Source organism: Bombus huntii, chromosome 10 (assembly GCF_024542735.1).
Source record: "Bombus huntii isolate Logan2020A chromosome 10, iyBomHunt1.1, whole genome shotgun sequence".
NCBI classification, from domain to species: Eukaryota; Metazoa; Arthropoda; class Insecta; order Hymenoptera; family Apidae; genus Bombus; species Bombus huntii.
The window spans coordinates 13,962,511-13,983,645 of record NC_066247.1 but is presented as its reverse complement, the minus strand read 5'-3'; the positions used below and the strand labels follow the sequence as shown (position 1 = coordinate 13,983,645).

The 21,135-nt window shown below is 35.4% G+C and overlaps 3 protein-coding genes across 16 annotated transcripts in view; 1 reads left to right on the top strand and 2 right to left on the bottom strand.

The window, feature by feature from the left end:
- Positions 1-5,595: 5,595 nt before the first annotated feature.
- Positions 5,596-16,694, bottom strand: LOC126870254 (fumarylacetoacetate hydrolase domain-containing protein 2A). Of its 2 annotated transcripts, XM_050627789.1 has the most exons (7): positions 16,364-16,694; positions 13,759-13,920; positions 13,253-13,288; positions 7,761-7,977; positions 6,557-6,891; positions 6,326-6,413; positions 5,596-6,060 (listed from the first exon to the last, which is right to left on the bottom strand). In XM_050627789.1, the coding sequence occupies exons 1-7, from the start codon at positions 16,501-16,503 to the stop codon at positions 5,998-6,000; spliced, it is 1,041 nt and encodes a 346-aa protein (XP_050483746.1). In that variant the 5' UTR covers positions 16,504-16,694; the 3' UTR covers positions 5,596-5,997. The 2 variants fall into 2 exon arrangements, with proteins under 2 accessions (XP_050483746.1, XP_050483747.1); XM_050627790.1 differs by lacking the exon at positions 13,253-13,288 and having other exon boundaries at positions 16,364-16,691.
- A 424-nt stretch (positions 16,695-17,118) lies between these two features.
- On the bottom strand, positions 17,119-18,438 carry LOC126870258 (39S ribosomal protein L35, mitochondrial). 2 transcript variants are annotated; one of them, XM_050627795.1, is made up of 4 exons: positions 18,290-18,438; positions 17,787-17,946; positions 17,504-17,665; positions 17,119-17,426 (listed from the first exon to the last, which is right to left on the bottom strand). In XM_050627795.1, the coding sequence occupies exons 1-4, from the start codon at positions 18,318-18,320 to the stop codon at positions 17,192-17,194; spliced, it is 588 nt and encodes a 195-aa protein (XP_050483752.1). In that variant the 5' UTR covers positions 18,321-18,438; the 3' UTR covers positions 17,119-17,191. The 2 variants fall into 2 exon arrangements, with proteins under 2 accessions (XP_050483752.1, XP_050483753.1); XM_050627796.1 differs by having other exon boundaries at positions 17,504-17,644.
- The window catches only part of LOC126870248 (MICOS complex subunit Mic60), a 104,865-nt gene continuing 102,034 nt past the window's right edge, over positions 18,305-21,135 (top strand). For 7 of the 12 annotated variants that reach the window (XR_007691248.1, XR_007691247.1, XR_007691246.1 and 4 more), the window contains exons 1-8: positions 18,327-18,462; positions 18,823-18,908; positions 19,297-19,374; positions 19,593-19,805; positions 19,904-19,989; positions 20,155-20,262; positions 20,347-20,557; positions 20,644-21,055. Coding sequence is in view for 8 of the 12 variants with exons in the window: in XM_050627774.1 (XP_050483731.1) it covers positions 18,409-18,462; positions 18,823-18,908; positions 19,297-19,374; positions 19,593-19,805; positions 19,904-19,989; positions 20,155-20,262; positions 20,347-20,557; positions 20,644-21,055 (1,248 nt within the window). In the remaining 4 variants the exon portion in view is untranslated. Of the gene's footprint in view, positions 18,463-18,822; positions 18,909-19,296; positions 19,375-19,592; positions 19,806-19,903; positions 19,990-20,154; positions 20,263-20,346; positions 20,558-20,643; positions 21,056-21,135 lie in introns of all 12 variants that reach the window. The other 5 variants (XM_050627770.1, XM_050627769.1, XM_050627768.1 and 2 more) reach the window with 5 other exon arrangements.

Below are 21,135 nucleotides of genomic sequence, written 5' to 3'. Positions count from 1 at the left end.
ACGCGTCCTAATATGGCTACCCCACCCTCATAACCTCACCCTCGGTTTAACTCCGCCTTTAACGCCTTTCCACACAGATTTCATGGGTTTCTACACCCGCTTTGCTTTCACGGGCGCTAATCCTTCACTCTGGTTACCTTCCTTGCCTGAATTCTCCAGTTTTCCGGAGATTTCGAGTACGCTCACGGCTCCGTCCTCCCTACGTATACTCCACCACACAGCCACCCACACTCTCTATAAAAAACGCACCACGAACCTACACGCGTAATCGGGAGCCGACACAAGCTACTTGAAGCGACCACGTGACAACACCCACTGAGCAGATCTGCTTATTTCTAACGTTAGCGATCAATGTTCAGTTGTACCATCACTAGCACACGCACCTCCAAAGAACATAACCTAACAAACACGATGATGGTACCCCGCTGGGGGTAGCCACCCACATGTTATATTATTATACTGCTATAATATTTTACCAAATATTCTAGTGGACAAATTGTAAAATTTAAATAAATAAATAAAAAAAAATGAACTTGAGCTCGAGGCGCCAACCAGTCGCCGAACGTAGCCGCGGTCACGAGATGAACGCTTTGTCTGGCAGAGGCATGGAGTAACTCTATAGCTCTCCTTAAAAAGGAAATAGTTGTAACACTCGACAGTAAACAGTTCAACGGTCTCTGTCCTGTAGCTTGCTACTTGCAGACCCTATTCTTCAAGTAAGATGATTGCCAGATGTCGATGCGTTTTCACAGTACACGTGCAGCTTTCTCTCGAGGGCGGCTAGCATCTCTCTCTAACCACCAACATGGAAATTGACCAATTAACAGCAACGTCAATTTCCCTCACTTTCTGAACGAAGACTATCCTCCACGAATCCGATGATCTCGTGTCCTTAGACACATCCCATCATAGTTTTCCTCTCCAGCATCATCGCGACGGATAGTCATTCTCTCGTGAGGTCGTATTAGCGAGTTACTTATCGTCTTTACACTCGGTGGATGTTCCACGTTTTCACAAAGAGTTAGTTTAGTAATACTTGTACCGTGGCCAAGCAAGTCGAGTACGACTTGGGCTTTGGAAGAAAGCGCATTCTGTTATCGCGTTGGCCGCGGATTCGTTATTGAATCTAGGATCATTGTCATTAGCTTCTCGAGTATCTAATTACCACGGTTACTTGTCAAATTCTGCAATAACCGTATTTGCACTAGTCAATGTCTTCTCTATTGCATAACAACAATGTGTAATCCAAATGAAGATTCGTTTCACGCCCCTAACCCTAATCCTAATGCGAACCTGACATCATGTTAGAATTTAATCTTGGAATTAAGATTAATAATCTGTGGAAGACACAGTGTTTGTGTTGAAATAATATAATGTGATATTTATTAAACAATTCTCACAGTGAATATAAGTAAGTGTGGTAGAATGTAGACAGTTGGCTAGTTATTCTCAGACTGACTGGCTTAGTGACCCATGGCCCTTGAAAAGGTTTTGAACCCCACTCTCTATACAGTAATGAGTGTGACCTGTGTAGATGGCTGTGTGCCGTCACATGTGCCACAGAATCTTCTAGTAGCTTCTCGATGTGCCTGTAACGTCAATTCATATTAGAGGCCGGATGTGTGCAGGTCTTCACCGCGTACCCTCAATTAGCCCAAGGACCCACCATAAACTTAAACTTTTAGTTTATTATTCTTGTATTATCTGTTTATGGATGGTCCTTGAAACAGCCCTTAGGTTGTTATACGTCCTTACTAATTACGGGGAAAGCAGGTAGTTACCTAATAGGAAAAACCCAATACTTGACTAACGAAAAAGCTGGTTTTTCCCATAAACAGTATTACCTACTAGCCACGTTGGTAGGAGGCTTTCTCCTCCTATCTTCATTTATTAACATGACCTATAACCAATTGGCATCGTGGATCGTTACCCTCACTTTTCCTAACGGAAGGTGAGAACAGCGAATCCGCGTTGTTAATTAAAAAGGGCACGCCAAGCTTTCCTCCATAATGAAACGAGAATACCTAGAAGAGAAATAGACAAAATCATCGAACAGTGAACATCTCTCCGATCAGTGTAAACCTGTGCTGTGCTAGAAAACAAAGACAGTAGTTGTGTTACGACTCAGCTATTTTATTTCATCAACCAACCCTTAAATTTACGTGACATGCCCAATGTTCCTTCTATATCCTTACGCTTCTTCCGCCGAATTCTCGAAAGAGTATGCACGTGCTAGCCGACGTGATACATCTCAGGAACGCACGCTATAGTGGGGATATCGCTGGGCAACGAAGGAAAGAATCCGTTCGATCAATCACCTCATCTGTATGCAATTAATATCGTTGTATTCCAACACATCAGAAGTGGGATCAGTGCCGGTTATAACAGTGCAAGAGCTTACGACCATCGTGCGCGAGTTAATTCAGTCGCTAGTGCAAAAATCGAGTGTGGAACCTAACAATTTTTCGTTACCGTGTTTTAACCCTGTAACCGCGGGCTTCGATCCCGCTGTATGGTGCACAGCTGTCAATCTGATTATGGAGGGGAATCCTTTACAAAGCAGTGCCCCGAGAGGAAACTATAATTAAAAAAAAAAAAAGAAAGAACGAGCGTCGAGTCGACTTCTACGTAGTGGAAGCGTCAACCGGTAGATCAAATCATCTGGGTGAGTCGTTTCCATTTTACCCCGATTTTTGGAGCCGAGTGTTCACTAACTAAAGAATCCGTAGTCTCGAGATTTTCTGGCAAAAAAACGATTGACATAGTAGTAATGCGAGGAGTAGGAAATATCTGTATTGCACGTACATCTTCTATTTTGTCCATCGCGTGTATTAATGATTTTTACATTGGAGATAATTTTTCATGTCCTTACTGATAGCTATTTAAAATATGATATCGTAATTGATTGTGAAATTTTAAGTCAAGGTTTTGACGTGATATTACACAAAATAGCCTCGCTATGTGTAAAACAAAATAATTAATGTCTGTAATAAAACCACTGAAAACGGGATCGATATTAATGAAGTCGACACTGATGTACATGGTAATGATAAAAGTCGGTTAATTTCTCTTCTCGAAAAAATCCAAAGATTCATTCGTTACGGTTTTCCTACATACTCGCGTAAATACAGGCCAGTTAAAAATACGATTAATTGATCCTAACATCACCGTACAAGGAAGTCCTTATAGACTTAGCGAGGAAGAGCGAAGAATAGTACGTGAGAAAATAAGCGATTTAATTAAAGCAAAGATCATAAGGTCTAGTAATTCACCATTCGCGAGCCCTACGTTATCGTGAAGAAGAAAGACTGCTCAGATAGAATTATGTGTAGATTCTCGAGAGCTAAATAAAAATACGATTTCCCGTATTTTCCCGTAGTAGGTGATAGATTTAGGGGCTGCTAAGACTAAGACTATATGTCAGTTTGAAGAACCTTAGCTAAATAAATCCTAAAATTTATAACGGGTTCTTAGGCTAGCTGGAAATATACTGTGAAGATGTATCGACATCTGGCAATCATCTTGTCCGAAGAATGGGGTCTTTGTGTAGTAAGCCACGGGACAGAAACCGTTGGAGGGTTTCTTGTCGCGTGCCGCTACAACTATTTCTTTTAAGGAGGTATTCTGGTCTAGAGGCATGAATTTCGGGCGATTTTTGAAGCTCTGTACAAGCGAAACAAAAAATGTTTTTGCTATCCTTCTTTTTAGCATTTGTTTATTGATATTTCGAGATTACGTAAAAAATTCACTGAAAAAAACTCAATATTTAAAAAGTTATGGCAAAGTGGGTGCTGCCAAAAAAATGGAGTGTCGTGGCGTGCATGATATAAATGATATAATGATGACAAAAAATGCGAACGGATTCTTAATTAGTAGGGATGCTGCTATCGTCTGAACGATAACTTGGAAAAGTCAATACAACATTTTTTCACAAAATGACGGCCGTTTGAAAAAAAATTTCTTATTTCGCACGTCTTTTGACAATTCCGAACGTATAAAAAATAGTAATATTAAAGATTTTGAGCTGAGCGTGATCCGGACGATAGAGGAGTATATAAGAAATATTCAGACCAAATTTAAAATAAATCGGTTCATTAGAACTTGAGATATCGTGCACGCCAACTCGAAAAAAGTAGTTTCGAGAAAAACGCGTACGTCTACCGTCTACTATTCATTTGTTCCGGTCAGACCGGAGCAGATGCCGCATCACAAAAATGGCTGTAACACATAAAATAATTGAAATTTTGAAAAATCCTTTTAAGGGCATATTCTTGAATGTCTAAATTTTGGAAATATGAAAAAAAAAATTTTCGATTTTTTCAAATTTCTAGATCAGAATACCCCTTAAGGAGAGCTATAGAATTACTCCATACCTTTGTTAGGTAAAACGTTCATCCCGTGACCGCGGCTACGTTTAGCGACTGGTCAAGTCCAAGCTCATTGTCACAAATCTCGGGCAAACATAATCGAATTGAATTGCAAACAATTACTTAAGTACGGCTTATGATAAGTATCTAGACTAAAGTATTGAGGTTTTCCCAAGGATTGCAAAGAAAAGGTCGGATGTCCTCTGACATATATATGTACTAATTTAAACGATTGGTATATATTTCAGAACATGTGACAAAATGTAAAATACCAAGTTTCTACTCTGACTATTGTGGAAACTTTCGATTAAGAAATAAGTAATGCAGAATTTTACAATTGATTTTCCAATGAAAACCTCGTATCAAATTTTACGTTCTATTTAGTTGTCGACGAGAAAGTAGCGTTAACTAACGTTTAATGCAACTGGCAATAAGCTCCACTTTCAGCTAACCTGCTATGTGCGGGAATACTGGCACGGGAAAGGATTAAAGCTGTTCGAAAGTAAATTTACAATATGTAATGATTTATTCAAATCTTACTCGATTTCGATATTGACAATTGACTGGCAGACTGGCGGATATAAAATTCTTCGATTGACAAAATGGTAATTCTTCGATTGAAAAAATGATGATTCTTCGGTTGACAAAATAATGACTAACTCTTCGATAGACGAACGATAATAATTATTACTCGATAGACGAACGGTAATTATTATTGTATACTTGATAGACGAACGGTAATTATAGTTACTCGATAGACAAACGGTAATTATTGTTACTGACTTCTCTGAGTCGCTTCATTTATTTATATCTGTCGGAGATGAAAAAACATCGGGGTCTTGCTTTTGAAAATGTTTGGGAAGATCCCCAACGTTTGTTCAACTGCCGATTTTGTTTACAATTTAAATTGTCTTAATATCGTTATAAAAACATAATTAGCTAAATGTAAAAACATGGTTAGATAAGTTTTCGCAAGATATAGCTTTTAGCGGCTTTAACTGTCTTTCACTTCAAATACTGTAAACACGGCTTCAAATAAACGTTTTAAATTACCTTGATTTGACAGAAATTATCAATTTTACTTTCGCACTACGGATCGCGCGGGGCGCGGGACGTGACATCAAACAGTCCGGAGGAAACAAGAAGCAGTCCACGAGAATCATCATCGGACGAATTTGTCAGAAAATATTTTTATACAAATTCATAAAGGTCAATAAAAAACAATCGATCGATAAAAAATCAATCATACGAGTTTATATTTTTACAGACAATCTCGCTCTACTTGTACAAATCTGTAAAGTATGTAAATATGATGCACGGTGAAAAGTATACTGTTATTGAGACATTTGAATGCGTACGGCTGGGCTTAGGCTTTTTTTAGAGAAAATTGCGATATATCCAACTTTTCTCTCTTTCAATTATTATTACTATTTTTGTAAACTGACATCAGTTTCATATTATATCGTCCCTTCCTTGTGTTACCGCGCGTTAAATCAGTTCAGAATGAAATCGCGATTTGCCCATGGCTCTGTGACATCAGTTCCGCACTCCTGTAATGTACGCTTGGTCATTCTTCAGATGAATCGTTCTTCCGTACGGTTCCCACGAGCATGTTCCACTCGCCGCCAGATCAGAGAACCTTGTTTCTCAGACGACCTAGGCCCTCTATTTCTGTTTCTAGGACGTCCCCGCGCTAAAAGCATATTCAATAAAAAGTGTATAAATATCGTATAAACGTAAAGTTAATCGTTTCAGTATGGCTGTCGTCGACGAGCAATATTAAGATCCTAGTTAAGAACTTGAGATGCGGGAATTGTTTATTTACGACTCAATTCCATATTACGAGTATATTTTCGCTTTCTTACTTTTACTACGTACGAGGGAAACATTTATTCAAATATACCCATACTTGAATGCTTGATATCGTAAAAAGGATCATCGATTGATAAACAAGCTACCTGTAAATATTCAGGTGGTTTGCGGGCAAATCCCACGCCGGCTGGCGTGCCTGTTAGAATCACGTCTCCTGGTAATAACGTCATAAACCTGAAACACACGATTACGTAATAAGATCCTTGAAGGAAACACAAGTATTCGATGGAACAATCAAGACAACAAATTTTGAATAGCAAAATTAGCGTATTACACAAGATAATACAGATATATTAATGTTCTTGACTAGTACATACTGTGAAATATATGCGACGATTTCGTGTGGTTTAAAGATCAACTCGCTTGTGTTTCCGTCTTGCTTGATATCACCATTCACCCACGTCTTGACTGAAAGATTGTTAATGTCACAAATGGCTTCTTTGGTAACAATAGCTGGTCCCATGGGGCAGAATGTGTCCATAGCTTTACCAAGTAAAAACTGACCGCCATTTCTCTTTGATTTTTGCCAATCTCGCGCTGTGATATCCTGCGCTATCGTATAACCAAAAATACATTCTTCTCCCTCGTCTTTGTTCAATGCCTTGCACTTTTTGCCGATTACTATCACCAGCTCGGCCTCCCAGTCAACTTTCTATCAAAATAATCACCACCAATAATAATAAATAAATATGGGACAACATTGTGTTTAGTATTTTACATAACAGCATCAGATGGTTGTTAGGTAAACCGTTGTGATTAGATAAGAATCAGTATCATTTCTGCATGGACTTGATAGTTTTCTAATTGTTCGCTCATTATACAATCACCAACAGTGCTTCTATCGATCATTTCGTCGTTCTACATTCGAAATATTCAAAAATCAATTTTATCCATTACTATCTCATATACAGGGTGGTTGGTAACTGGTGGTACAAGCGGAAAGGGGGTGATTCTACGCGAAAAAAGAAGTTGAAAATATAGAATAAAAATTTTTCATTTGAGGTTTTGTTTTCGAGAAAATCGACTTTGAATTTTCGCTCGGTACGCGTGCACTTTATCACGTCTCGTTATAACGGATCTCACTGTAGATCGTTGTCTCGATGGAAAAATTAAAAAAAAAAGAAAAAGAAAATTAAAAAAAAATTTTTTTATTCTATATTATCGACTTCTTTTTTCGCGTAGAATCATCCCCTTTCAGCTTGTACCACCAGTTACCAACCACTCTGTATATTGTAATGCAGACCAATATTTAAATTATATACTTCCTCAGGAATGTAGTAACTATTCTTGTGCATCAAGTAATTCGATTGATAAGGTAGGTAAAATAAAGTAAGTAAAAATCTTTTATGATTTATCGATAAACCGATATTTTCTTTTCCCACGTGAATTATTCTATAATTAGTTCGAAAGTTTAATTTTATTACCCGATCATCTGGACTATTATAAATATAGAAACAATCACGGCTACGCAAGAATAATGTAGATTCGGTAATGCGTTTTCTTCGTCGTTCCTGAACCTACCTCCGAAATCGACGGAAGCATGATGTTATCACGCGGTCCAATGATATTGCTAGGGAATTTGCTGAAAATTACAGGGGATTCCGGGGGCGATACTCCCTGTTCTTCGCAATGGCCACTATAATTTAGACCAACGCACGCCAACTTGTCCATCTTTGTAACTGGTGCCAAGAAAGTCACATCCGTTTCTGGTATCACGCTGCGTCCTTCTGCCACTATTCTGCAATAGTTAAACTAATGTTCAGCATGGAGATACGTTTGGGAATCATTTTCTGATGACAGAATTGGGCTATATTCTAATTAGATTACCTTTCTATCAAATTATGATCAAATTTATCATTTATTTCTAGTTTTTCTCCTTTCGTTTTCATAAAAAAATTTAAAGGAGAAATGCCCTCGGTTGTTGATATTTATTACTATTTCTAAATGAAATTTCGTGCAACTAAACTTACAAGTGCTAAAGTAAACGGCATTTACTTTAATTTCGAAATAGATTAAGAATAATTTCTCAGATTAGCTTAAGTAACCTCATCGTCTACCTGCACATCTACGGATATAGAAATTATTTAATCATGTACATAGTTTCGGTTGTAAAGACTGACTTGTCAATGACTGAATTATATCAATACAGATACGTAATTAGTCATTGCGCAATTACTATTTCGACTATGTATTTTTTGTAACACTAACAAATTATAAGAATAGAAAAAAAGGTGCACAATAAAAAAAGTAAGAAAAGATAAGACAAGACATGATATATTTCAATACTTCCTTGATTTCAATTGATTTTCAAACATGTTGTTGGGGGTATGATCCCTGTCCGTACATTGAATAAAAAAGAAAAGAAAAGAAAAGGATAAAATAAAATAAAATAAAATAAAAGAGGCTCAAAAAGAAAATAATTTTGGTAATTTTTGCCTGTTTGTTTATTTGTCTGTTGGTATTAGCATTACGTAGTGGCTACTGAATGGAGTACTTTTGATGGAGTTCCCTTTTTTGTACAACTGACACCTTAGTTGCATGCATTCCCATGTTCGCGCTCCGATGGTTGTTATTGATGGTTATTGTGTTTGTTTTACGATCGAATTTTTTTTATACTTTAATATCTTTTATTGCGAAGAATAATAACGAAGAATATCCTGACTGTTATTATAAAAAATATACAGGCATTACATTCGTAAAAATTCATCTGCGAAAAGCTGATATTATATGTATGTGTTCGTGGCTCTCGCATGGCTAAGCTAGTGTGACATCAATTACTTCTCAACCCCATCAGAGATAATATCTCGACCACCGACTTTCGGACACCAAGGGGCTGCGACGCATCTTAGTCCCCATCAGAGAAAAGACATCGACTCCCGACTGTCGGACGCCAAAGCTGCGACGCACCTTAGTCCCCATCAGAGATAAGGCCTCGACCCCCAACTTTCGGACTCCTTTGGAACCCACATCGAACCCCTCAACATCCCCAAGCCAGGGTATATATAAGCCGAGACTTCACTCAGCTCGGACAGTTCTTGTTCTTGTTCTAGTCGCTGTTCTTGTACAACCCCTTTTCTCCGGTTCAGTGCCAAAATTATAATAAAATTCGATAAAAGAAAATTAATAGTTGAGTTACGACTCAGCTTTCTTTTCTCTTACAACCCAAGTATCGATTTTACGTGACACTAGCAAGTTGATAAGTTCTTTCTTATCCCTCTTTACTTACAAGTTGAAATATAAGACATATGAACATATGGTGGCACAAACACATTTATTATTATAGATATGGTCATATCCATAAGTAAACATAATCCGAACCTACCCCAAACCTAACCCACATCAAGATAACCCACATCGAGAAATAGTATCTCGGAAAGTAAAGTCGAAGAATGAATCGAAGAAAGTGAAGTTATATGTTCGTAATATGTATAGGAAATAAAATTAAACCTCGCTTTAGGTAGCACAAATTTATGACCTTTTTAGTGTCACTTAATAGTTTTCGACGATCTTCGATATGAGCGGGATCAATTCTTTGCGCTTATCGCGTCGATCTATGGGCGAGCCGCCGCCGCTGCCACCGCCACCGCCGGGCTCCCCAACACGCGACCAGCTAGTCATATCTCGCGGACATATCTCAACTTTATTAATTTATAGTTCAATATGATTGAAACGTTTTTTGTTATTCTATTAGTTCAGCTATATTTCTGTATACTGTGTATTTTTTTAGCTTTTAATATTGAAAATTAAGATAGAAAAGGTATGTAAAAAAAAATTATCTCTGATTGGTGTAAAACAAAAATTTAGGAATGCGCTACTAGCACAAGAGGTGAACTCACTGTAATCACGGGCGGAACTGAGACCCTATTTCTCGCGACAAGTCGAATCCTCAGTTTCTATACGGAATACGGAATATGGATACGCATGCAACGATGGTACGCAATGGTTGTATGCAACCGTTACGCAGCTTTAGCGTAACAACTATCGTCACATGCAAGTTGAATCTCCACATGCAAGTTGAATCTCCACATGCTGTTGTCTATAATATCAAGTGTTGCAAGATCGATCAGTCAGTAAGATAGCGCCTTCTTGTGTCGTCTGCCTTGTAATAGAAAGGGACAATGGGCAAGCTCAGCAATGCAATAAGACGAATGTGGAATATAAACAAATGAAGATTGATCCTCGCTAATTATAGGAGAAGATTAGCAGCGTTCGCACAATATACTGTTATCGTCCTTAATTATTCAGAACGAAATATACCTTGTTACTTCACAGAGCGCATAATTATTTTCCAACAATTCATCGATTGGTGAACATATTAATGTGTTACATCCTCGCCGATTTAAATATATATTTGGCTATGTTGTAGAAATCAACGTTCTGAACAACCCTTTTTATGCATATTACCGGCGGTCTCATCTCATATCTCTCGAGCTATTCGCAAAAACCTCTCGGTACCATTACAGTGAACCCTACCGATAGTTTTGTGGCTATGGCAGCGACGTACCGGTATTGATTACCAGCCGCCAGACAAAATAACACGTAACCCGAACGTAATTCTTATCTTTTGTTTATGGTTTATATAGGTTTAGCCTAGGTACCACAGACGCACAAAAACTATAAACAGAATTGAATGTGCTAGGTACCGGCAATTTTTTTGCGAATATCTCGGAGGTTAAGCGAGATCGCCAGTTATAGGAGAAAATTGAGTTTTACAACATATCCCCAAAAATCATCGACATCGGAGGGTAATCAGTCTTTCTTTTTCATTGAATTCCATTTCATTGAATTTCACAATTCAAATGCATACAGAATAAACTATACAATAGTTTAAGAATAACAAATTTTGTGAAAGATTAAGATCCATGAAGATGTAACATCAATCCACATCAGAGATCAGGCCGCTGTCACGAGCGGCTCACTTTAAAATCGGAGATAAAGATGTGGCGGCATTCGGCGACAATGTATATCGCCCAGGTGCCTAATGAGCCATCAATATCCCAACGGTCCTTCCGCCGAATATTCGAGGAGAAGGCGTGCATGGCAGCGATCGCGAACGCCTAACAAACTCAAGGATAGTGGGAATATTGAGGGGTGACAAAAGGCAAATAACCGAATCTGATCGGAAGTCGAGTTGTAAGAGTCAGTCTTGAAAAGTCACGCCTAAAGCTCGGAAGTAAAAATTATGAACTGTGTTAGAAAAAAAATAAAGTTTCTTTTTTATTTTTTCTGTTTTTTTTTTTTTTGTGTGTTATTTTACGTGACAAAGACGTCACACATCAACTAATATGTCCTTGAAAAAACGATCCTAATTTTCAGACTCCGCGACCTCGTAGATATTAATTTTGCTTAATAAAAGAAAAACTAAAGCGACACAGGCATAGTATAACCACGTAAAATCACGGATAATCACAGAAGATCACAAACTATTCGAAGTTTTACAATTTTTACAGTCATACATGCCTAGCAGCGACTTCATTTATATGCAGAATTGACGATAATAACAGAAGTTTAATTATATCGCCGAAAATCCAAATTTCAGTTTATCTAAATTTTGTAGTATTGTTTGAAGTTTATTTATAGATGTTTATGATGATACAGTTTATCGATGAAAATAGAGCAACATTTTACAATAAAAATCAGCGATGTAATTCGGTGAAATGTAGGTACTGATAATGAATCATATCTACATGCATATGTACATACATGTTGTACGGAATTACATGACAATTGAAAAAATTACAGAACTTTATGAAAATTTTAAAAAGTAATAAAAACTATACAACAGATTACAAAATTATATACTATTCAATACTGCATATTCAGCACAGCTGTAAAAATTTCGGGGAACTGATCTTCAACGTTCGTTATATCTTGCCGATAACAGTGGACGAAGAATTTTAATTTAAAATATCTCGCGGATTGTTAATTTTTGTAATATTGTATCTTAAAACTTTTTGACGAGGTACGTTCCGAGGAATCCATATATATGTAAAAACGGAGATATACACTTCAGTTTAAAGAAACAACCTCCATATGTTCTCTATGCATCCTCCTACAAGAAAACTACGCGAGACTATAGAAACACTGCCTATCGTCCGATTTTAATGATTTTTGGATACATTGTAGAAATCGATATTTTCAATAACTTCTTCCTATACATATATGGAGTGAGTGAATTCGCTTATCTTTTAAAACATTCGCCAAAAACTACCAATACTACTACAGTGTATTTCTGTCTATAGATATACGTCTGTGGTAGCATATGTGTCGGTTTAGTTGCCGACCACCAGCCGTTTATGTATGTTTATAAACGAGAGTTAGGCGAGCTTAAAAGGCCCCATTAAACGTGCATGAGTGTATACTCGAGGCTGCAAAGAGTGTCCGTTATAACTCAATTAAAAGCGAATATCATCGATGTATTATTGGATTTGGGTTAGTCTTTTTGCTGTTTATCAAAAATATATCCTCCTTATACTATGCAATCCACATGTAAAAAATGTTTCATATCTGCAATACATCAGGATTTAAAAGGCTGTCCACAGTTAGCGGAAACATCCGTATGTATTAAAAGAAGTATTCCATCTACATGTTGAAACCATTAAATTTGACATATATAAGTATTTAAAAAAGTGTACGTTCTACGTATATATTTAAAAAATAAGGCATTTATTTCTAAAGTAATAAAAATTGATTTCTCTGAAGACAGAATACAGAATGTATTCAAAATTTTCAAACATATTCATCTGTAGAATACAAAATTGTAATCTACGTGTAAATATATTTCTGAAATATGATGTGTAGAATATAGTTACATTTGTAAAATATAGGTAAAGAATAAATAAGTATGATATGTGAATTATATACAAGTACGAACAATGGGGAATTGTTTACACAAACGCAGAGAAAAAGACAGACACTATGGATTAATGGTATCTTACAGAAGCTTAATGTAGAGGGGCTTAAATGATGCGCAAAGAATCTTTTTCACACTGAATTCTTTCAATGGCACAAACCTTTCTACCATGGTCAACAGGTTCACTTCGTCTTCCCTGGGAACAAAATGATCATCTATGAAATGGAACGGAATATCGTAATAAGAATCTCATTGTCAAATGTGGTTATTGAAGTACATATTGAAGTATATGCGAGTATATATCCTTCTTTTCTTTCTTTATATCTCGTAATTTTTCAACAACTTTTGACATAATTCTGGATGTTCTGGAAATTATTTCAAATATTTTTTAACTAATAACCGTACGTTTTCTCTCTTTTTTACAATGTCTTAGAAATTTTTAATTAATCTTCATGTAACATACATACAAAAAGTTCAGTTATCCTACCCAAGATTCATCATAACCTTCTTCTAAATCAGCTGCGACCTGTTTATCTGTAAATTATCGCGTGCCCCTCAACATAATATCTCTGTTTTTTTTCTTTTCAATATGCTTACATCATTTGTACAGCGTGATAGCTCGTATTATTATGGCCTCTTGATTATTTTGAATCGTTCCATACCTACCTTTTGGCTTTTTTCAACATGTCGTCGCCACCTTCCAAAAATTTTTTCATTGTGTTAGGAATTCGCGAGTCCACAGCGGAAACGGCGATTATGTCACCCCCTTGGACAAGTTGCACCCCCAAATGCTGAGGTCCGCCATCTTTGCCGGTGAATTGCACAAACCTACGGAAGAGGAAGAATAAATATATGTATAATAATGGATTTATTTATGATTCAAATAATATCCACTAATGTAATCCTATTTAATCAAACTGTTTAAATCTGTCTAATCAATGAAAATAATAAATCCAATAATTAATAATCAATCTATATGCGTGATAAATGTACGTTTAATAATTAGCCAAAAAGGCAAATATCCAAATAAACCTATCTAAGTAATAAACTTATCTGAACGATTAAACTTAACTTCTAATAAATAGAAGTAATTCATATCCATAAAATTAACTAATTTATCAATTTCTCTAGGACAAATGCCATTACCTTCTCTTACTTTAGAAACCTTCTAAGTGTGGAAATGTTTTTGTTTGATCTCATAATGAAAAACAATGATATTGAAGTAATATTTTATAACATATAAACAGCACAATTTTTGTGTCGATCTTGGAAAGCTGAACAACGAAAATCGAGACTGATGGATTGTCGGATGATTTGAAGAGGTAATCCTCCAATGAGGTAAATACAGCTCTCAATCAAACATTTCTTTTGAATGCAACTCGACCAAATTTATGCGTAAAAGTTATTGATAAATATTTGTTCAACAAAAATGTTATCAATAAACTATGATAAGACGATAAGACGATAACAAATTAATCAATCTCTGAATGTGAATCTTAAATTCGTTCAACATTAATTAAAAACGAACAACATCTCATTTTATTTCCAGCAGATAGTTAGAAACGAACAACATCTCATTTTATTTCCAGCAGATAGTTAAAAACGAACAATATCTCATTTTATTTCCAGTAAACAATTCCAGCAAATATCGCTCCCGTATTTAAAAAAGATTTTAACATAAAATTGTAATAAAATATGTATTAATTACGAATTTTTTAACGCTAGAAAACACGACTAGGCGAGAAATAACTCAAAAAACGTAGTAGAATTAATTATTGTATAATTCCATATATTATAAGCTCACTTTCAATTGTATTTTAAAACAGAACATTTTTCACTTTCTTTTATTGCAATCGCAGCAAATAACTGCATACTCTGGCATTATTGTTCACAATGCAACGTAGAGTCGAGCAAATTTCAAGAATATGTGATATGCATATACCGACGGGGTGCAAACAGACGTTATAATTGTGTACCGACAGATGATATCAGGAAGTACTTCATAATCTAGTTTCTTTCTATAACCAAAATATCATACGACTCGAACAAAATGTCCCGCGTGGATCACTGGTGTTTCATATACAATACGAGGATGGAAAGAAGTCGTCTGGAAGGAATGCGGGCCTGATTGGTTGTTTTTCACAAATTCAATAGAATCTTAAAGTTAAGCACGCGTATTGACCAAAAGTGTCATATACAAACAAAATTATAGCATGACGTGATGGTGAGCGATAGAGAGCAGTATCCTAGCTCCTATACTATCTCGCGAGATTCCTTTCCGAGATCTCTGCGATATAAGTAGTTTAGCAGTATGTTAAAATGATGTCGATTTACGCAAACGTATCGAATCCCTCCTTGACATGTGTATATTACACGCAACTAAGTTCAGCGTGGAAAGCGCCTCGTGAGTGTATAAATTCAGATCTGTTCAGTGCCGATGACATAATTATATACCTAATCGAATTCAGGTGTTTGAATCAAATAAACTATCGTGTTCCTCAATGAATTGACTCTACACGATTAACCGGTAAACGGCCCTAGTGATTTAGAAATCGATACTAACATGTTTATTGAAACATAAAAATGCGTCTAGTGAAATCATCCTCGTGAACTTTTCTTTACTATTTAGAAGAAAACATGATAAATATATGTGATATAAATATATATATATATATATATATATATATATATATATATATATATATATATATATATATATATATATATATATATATATATATATATATATATATATATATATATATATATATATATATATATATATTTATAATAATAATATATATATATATATATTATTATTATTATTATTATTATTATTATTATTATTATTATTATTATTATTATTATTATTATTATCTAAATAGTATCCAAAACACTTAAAACATATCAATTGTATATAAATTCGTCTTTTATATTTTGGTAAGCTTGTCCCTATTAAACAAGTCATCGAACCAAAGTAAACCATATTATCTCGAAGCAAATACGTAACAGTGTCTATTAACACCGCGAGCCATTTTTGAATGGGCGAATCAATTCGCTTAAAACTAGACGCGTCTAAAAGAGTAAACAGAAAAACATGTAAAGCATAGGTCAATAAAAAATGTCGCACCAAATTCCATCACTTCAGAGTATTGCTCAAAGTGTAATTATTTTATACAACAAAATAAAAAAAAAAGAATAAAAGAAACTATTTTAGAGTATTACCAGATTAAAAATTCGATTAAAGTTCTAATTAGATGTTACGACTCACCTCATGTTGACCGTGCCACTGATAGAGAAGTTCCTGTTGGTTATGCTAGCAGCGAAATGCGAATTGCTTTTCTCGGTGCACGAATTTTTAAAGGCCAAGCAGACTCTGCTAATCAAACGCAATTTACAACGGAAAGGCATTTTTCTTGCCGATAAAAATCCTTATCGGCTCGATAAAAACGCAATGTTATAAATTGATCCTAGACGTGGAAAGAAGAATGAGGATATCACCAGATAACAAAAAGACTCACCACGAAAGGCGAACTACAACTGAACACATTGCACCACTCTAGCGTTGTCGACTTATAGCAGGGGAAACCACGTGATCCTGATAAAATGTGATTCATCTTCAAAAGTAACCGACGATCACCGTACATGAGTTTATGTATATATGCCCTGTCCTAAGAGCTACAATATAGTAACATAATACAACTTTTATTTGAGTAACAATGTTACTCAATTATTTACATTATTAAAAATTATTTTAGTCAATGATATTCATCTTATTTTAACTACTTTAACGTTGATCGCCAGTGATCATCAGGATGTCATGATAAGCGCAGTCACTGGAGACTATTATGATAGTCAACCTGTTAAGATTTTAACCATTACTTAGTTAAGTTATGCTTCTTCAAACTTTTATAATCAAGGTTTATTCAGTTTACGTAATATCACTTAAGATTGAATGATTACATTACATAATTGGACTAATTAAATTTCTATTAATTTCTTAAATGATTAAATTTTTCAAGGAAATTACATACACGGGAACAGACTTTTTATTTCCAAATATAGGTCTTTTCAGCAAAGTTTATACAAGCTGTATTATCTAGAATGGTCTTGGTTTGGTTCTTGTGAAAGGAAACTCTTCGCGTTTGTGATATGGGTTATAAGGATCATCTACATAATAGTGCGGTCTTTTCCAATAGCTTGTTACCATTTTGTCCAACATAGTAGATTGCGTTGCATTACAAAAAACATGCTGTCTCAGTCTATATTTGCTTCTCTGAGACTTTTTCCACAAACTTCTATGACGTCCAGCAAAAGTTCTGATCCATATGCCCCTATAATTAAATAAACATGTATTGCATAGTATACTAAACAGTAAGTATTACAATATTAAATCATATTGAAATTTTACCAATTTAGTCTATAGAACCTATCAAGCACAGCTTTCACAGACTTTCTTTTACCTTTCTTCCTAGAATATTTTGTAACTGTTCTCGCAGGAGTTGTTGTAGTTACTAGCATTGGAGATACAACGCTATCAACTTGTATCTTGCTGTTAAGTTTAATTACATGACTGACAATAACTGATATCAGATTAATGTTATATAATATTATGTAATATTATATATATAATATAATAATATAGTAGTAATATATATAGTATATATATAATATATATATATAAGTGTACATACCCAAATATTGGCTTTTGTTTAGTGTTACCAATATCGTTGCATTTACTTATTGTAGAAGAAAACGCACCAAAGAACCTATGTTGAATACATTGTGTAATAGGGCATTGTTTAGGGATCAGAGAACTTGTTACATTGACAACACTGTCTCGCAAAGCAATATCTGAAATATTGATATAAGATTAATTACATGAACAATAATCAAGTCACAGGATTTCATGATAAAATTAATTTAAATTGTAAAGCGAGACATGTTTGGTAGACATATGCGTATCAGTTTAATAATCGCGCTCGTTTTCAATTCCACCGTGTTCCGTTCGTCAGAGAATCAAAATGGTTGATTGATCTAATCAAACATAACCTATAATGCACGAACTTGCAATGATTATCGCACAATGAACTATTGAATTCCAACGAATAATAGTTTAAAATGAAGCCACCGAATTATCGTTCGATGTAGATAAGGGCAGTATCAGTGAACTCATAAGGAAATACCTATCACGCACCTCGAATAGCGGTACTAAGAATACGCAACATTCTTCTTTTCCTCTAGTTCCGTCGGTAACCAGCTGTTTTGTACCGTCGTTCCCTTTTTCCTTTGGCTGCCTAACCGGCCACCCGAAAGATGTTCCGAATTGGATTAAAATTTCCGTGCAACGGTCTAAATAGGGTACGTAAAGTAAGTAAAAAGTAAGAAATTGTACTTGCGAGCCTGGTGATTTTGCATTACACAGATTTAACGGAAAATACGAAAGGATTATAGAAAATTGTCGCTCACATTATGCTATTAGACATTACTGTCGCGATTGTCTCCTGTGATAATATTTGAATAATTCGTTGTTGTTTGCTGCTATTCTGGGAAGACATAACTCGTGATCTGTATGAGAAATCGTGATCGTAACACGATGACGATGTTTTCGCAAGTTGTCAGTGAATATTCCTGCAAAGACCAAGGTTGCCCGCCTCGTGTGACAAGATGGCTTATATTTAGGAGCTTACATAATTCCAGGCGATTTCACCGCCACTGTTGGTCTTTTAGGTCAAAAAGCATGGATCTTCTAGGCTGTATTTGACAACTAGATGTTACGAGACACGTGCACGAGTTAAATACGACCCGGAATGTAGGTAAGCGAATTGATTTCTCCGCCTGTTTTCTAAACTCATTTCCACAATTGTCAAACTTGTCATCGTTTGAGTTGTTTCTAGAAGAGAAAAATACTTTGTATTGTTGTTTCTATTTGAATCCTTACGTGATACATTTTATCAAGTGGAAGTCTGCATATGCTATCCAATCTACATATGTGTATTTTGAATTTAACTCCCATTTAGGTGCAGGTTAGGTTATATTTGACAAGATATTCTATTCCGTAGATTTCGTATTTGAACGCTTTACATTACCATTTAGAGCAAATTTATTATGTAATTATACATTTTGAATGGTCATGTGATATATATTCATACCGATTATACAATATATTTCAACGTGTCATTTCGTGTGCATCGTATGTTTTAGATTTTCCAAGGATGTGGAGCTTGTATCCAGAATATCTGGACATAGGTATTCCACAGATTCAACAAAGAGGTATTCAAGGTTTATGTGAGAGTATTGTTACATTGTATTACATAATAAATTATGATCTTCTTTCATTAAAAAAATGTTGAATATGAAATGTGTCTTTAAAAATTAAAATAAATGTTATAGAATGTAGCGTAAATATGTAAATGATTATAAGTTTTCTTTCCACAAATTAATAAACTTTCCTGTTTGTTAAATAAGTATAATCTGTTTCGCAATGTTTATTATTAAAGCGAGAAAAGTAGAGGCTCGAGAACACTGCTAACTCTAACTGCCGTGGCAATAGGAGCATCGGGTGTATTGTTTTACGCAAAGCATAACCCGGAATTCCGTGCAAATCTTGAAAGTTGGGTACCTGGTACAGACAAAACAATTCAGATCATCTTTCAGGAGGAATCGTCCTATTTTGAATTCATACGTACATTCTTTGAATCGTTAAAGCAAACGTAAGTTGGACTTTATTACTATTTGAATTTGTGATATAAATTATAACGTAAATTATATCGTAATAATCGAGAATAATCTAAGTATTGTTTTATTTTAGATTATTAAGTGCCATCTTTGGAGGAGAATCACAAAAGGAATCAGGTCAGAAAAGATTAGATTGCGCGAACCTTGAAGACTATATACGTGAGCTCCATTAATAATCCCTAACCCCATTCCTTCCTTTCCTTCGTTTTTTAATCGCCTTAGATGTAGAGTTTTGCTATATAAAAAAAACTGTTTTATTTAAAACAGGGACTAGGTAATTACTATTTTGCTTACTAACATTTGATAATAACATGTGTACTATAGCACCAAAGCCAGTTTTTGTACCACTCATTGATAAGAAGGAACCACCTAATAACGATCCTTATACCGAAATAAGATTAAGTAAAGAAAAAGGAGAAGAAATCGAAATCGGTAGGTCTTTAAACGTGTAATTCTATGTGACCAAATTTTATCTTTCTACATAACAGAAGATGAACGTGCATGCTATGTTCTCAGTGGCCGAAAAACCTCAGCCACCTGCCAAGGATGTATCCGAGGAATTGATGCCAGTAAATCTGGTCGAACTGGAAACTTCTGCTGGCGAAACTGCGTCCAAAGCTATCGCAGCTTATCAAACAGCAGCGTGTGCTATTCAAGATTACAATCAAGATGTGATAAAAGTCGTAGAAAGTGTTAACGCCACCGTTGGTAGCTCTGTCTGGAACAGGTATTTTTTTCTCATGCATACTACTTTATATTAATAAAGTAATTATATGTTCTCTTAAATGAGAAACGTTTATTTATTAATTCTAGACTAAAGGATGCAACGGAAAAGAGGAGGGAGGCCATTAAAGAGGCGGAAGACCATGCCAATCAAGCACTCGATTCGTTGAAAAAGATGTATAATTTAATCGACGACCCTAAATTCGAGGCGCCATCACACATGAAAACTGCCGCTCGAAGAAATATCAAGAAAATCTTAGATGACGTGGACGAAGCGAAGAAAAAGTACGAAATGGAAATACAAAGTAGCAATATGGCCGAGCGTTACTGGAAGCAAGTCAGAACTGCCCGTGAAAATCTCAACGAAGAACTTCAGATACTCTTCCCCGATATCAACATTCACGAGAAAAAATTGGCCATCGACGAAGACGCTTTTGACTTATTCGTTCTACACATGTATAACAAAGTGAATGGTTTGCAAAAGGAATTGGAAAAAATGAGGGTAAATATTAGTATAAGATATTATATAAGTCACTCAAATATTCGAGTGTAAAAATCGGTAAGTGTTCTATATTTTGTCGG

What these genes read in the sequence shown, in the direction of transcription:
- LOC126870258 (XM_050627795.1), bottom strand. Translation starts at nt 18,320, where the DNA reads ATGTTGCGTATTCTTAGTACCGCTATTCGAG. An exon ending in TCTTAGTACCGCTATTCGAG is followed by an intron (nt 17,947 to 18,289) that starts GTGCGTGATAGG and finishes TCAATATTTCAG; the next exon opens with ATATTGCTTTGCGAGACAGT. An exon ending in AGGTTCTATAGACTAAATTG is followed by an intron (nt 17,427 to 17,503) that starts GTAAAATTTCAA and finishes ATTTAATTATAG; the next exon opens with GGGCATATGGATCAGAACTT.
- LOC126870254 (XM_050627789.1), bottom strand. Translation starts at nt 16,503, where the DNA reads ATGCCTTTCCGTTGTAAATTGCGTTTGATTAGCAGAGTCTGCTTGGCC. An exon ending in ATCGTCGCATATATTTCACA is followed by an intron (nt 6,414 to 6,556) that starts GTATGTACTAGT and finishes CGTGTGTTTCAG; the next exon opens with GTTTATGACGTTATTACCAG. An exon ending in AACCACCTGAATATTTACAG is followed by an intron (nt 6,061 to 6,325) that starts GTAGCTTGTTTA and finishes ATATGCTTTTAG; the next exon opens with CGCGGGGACGTCCTAGAAAC.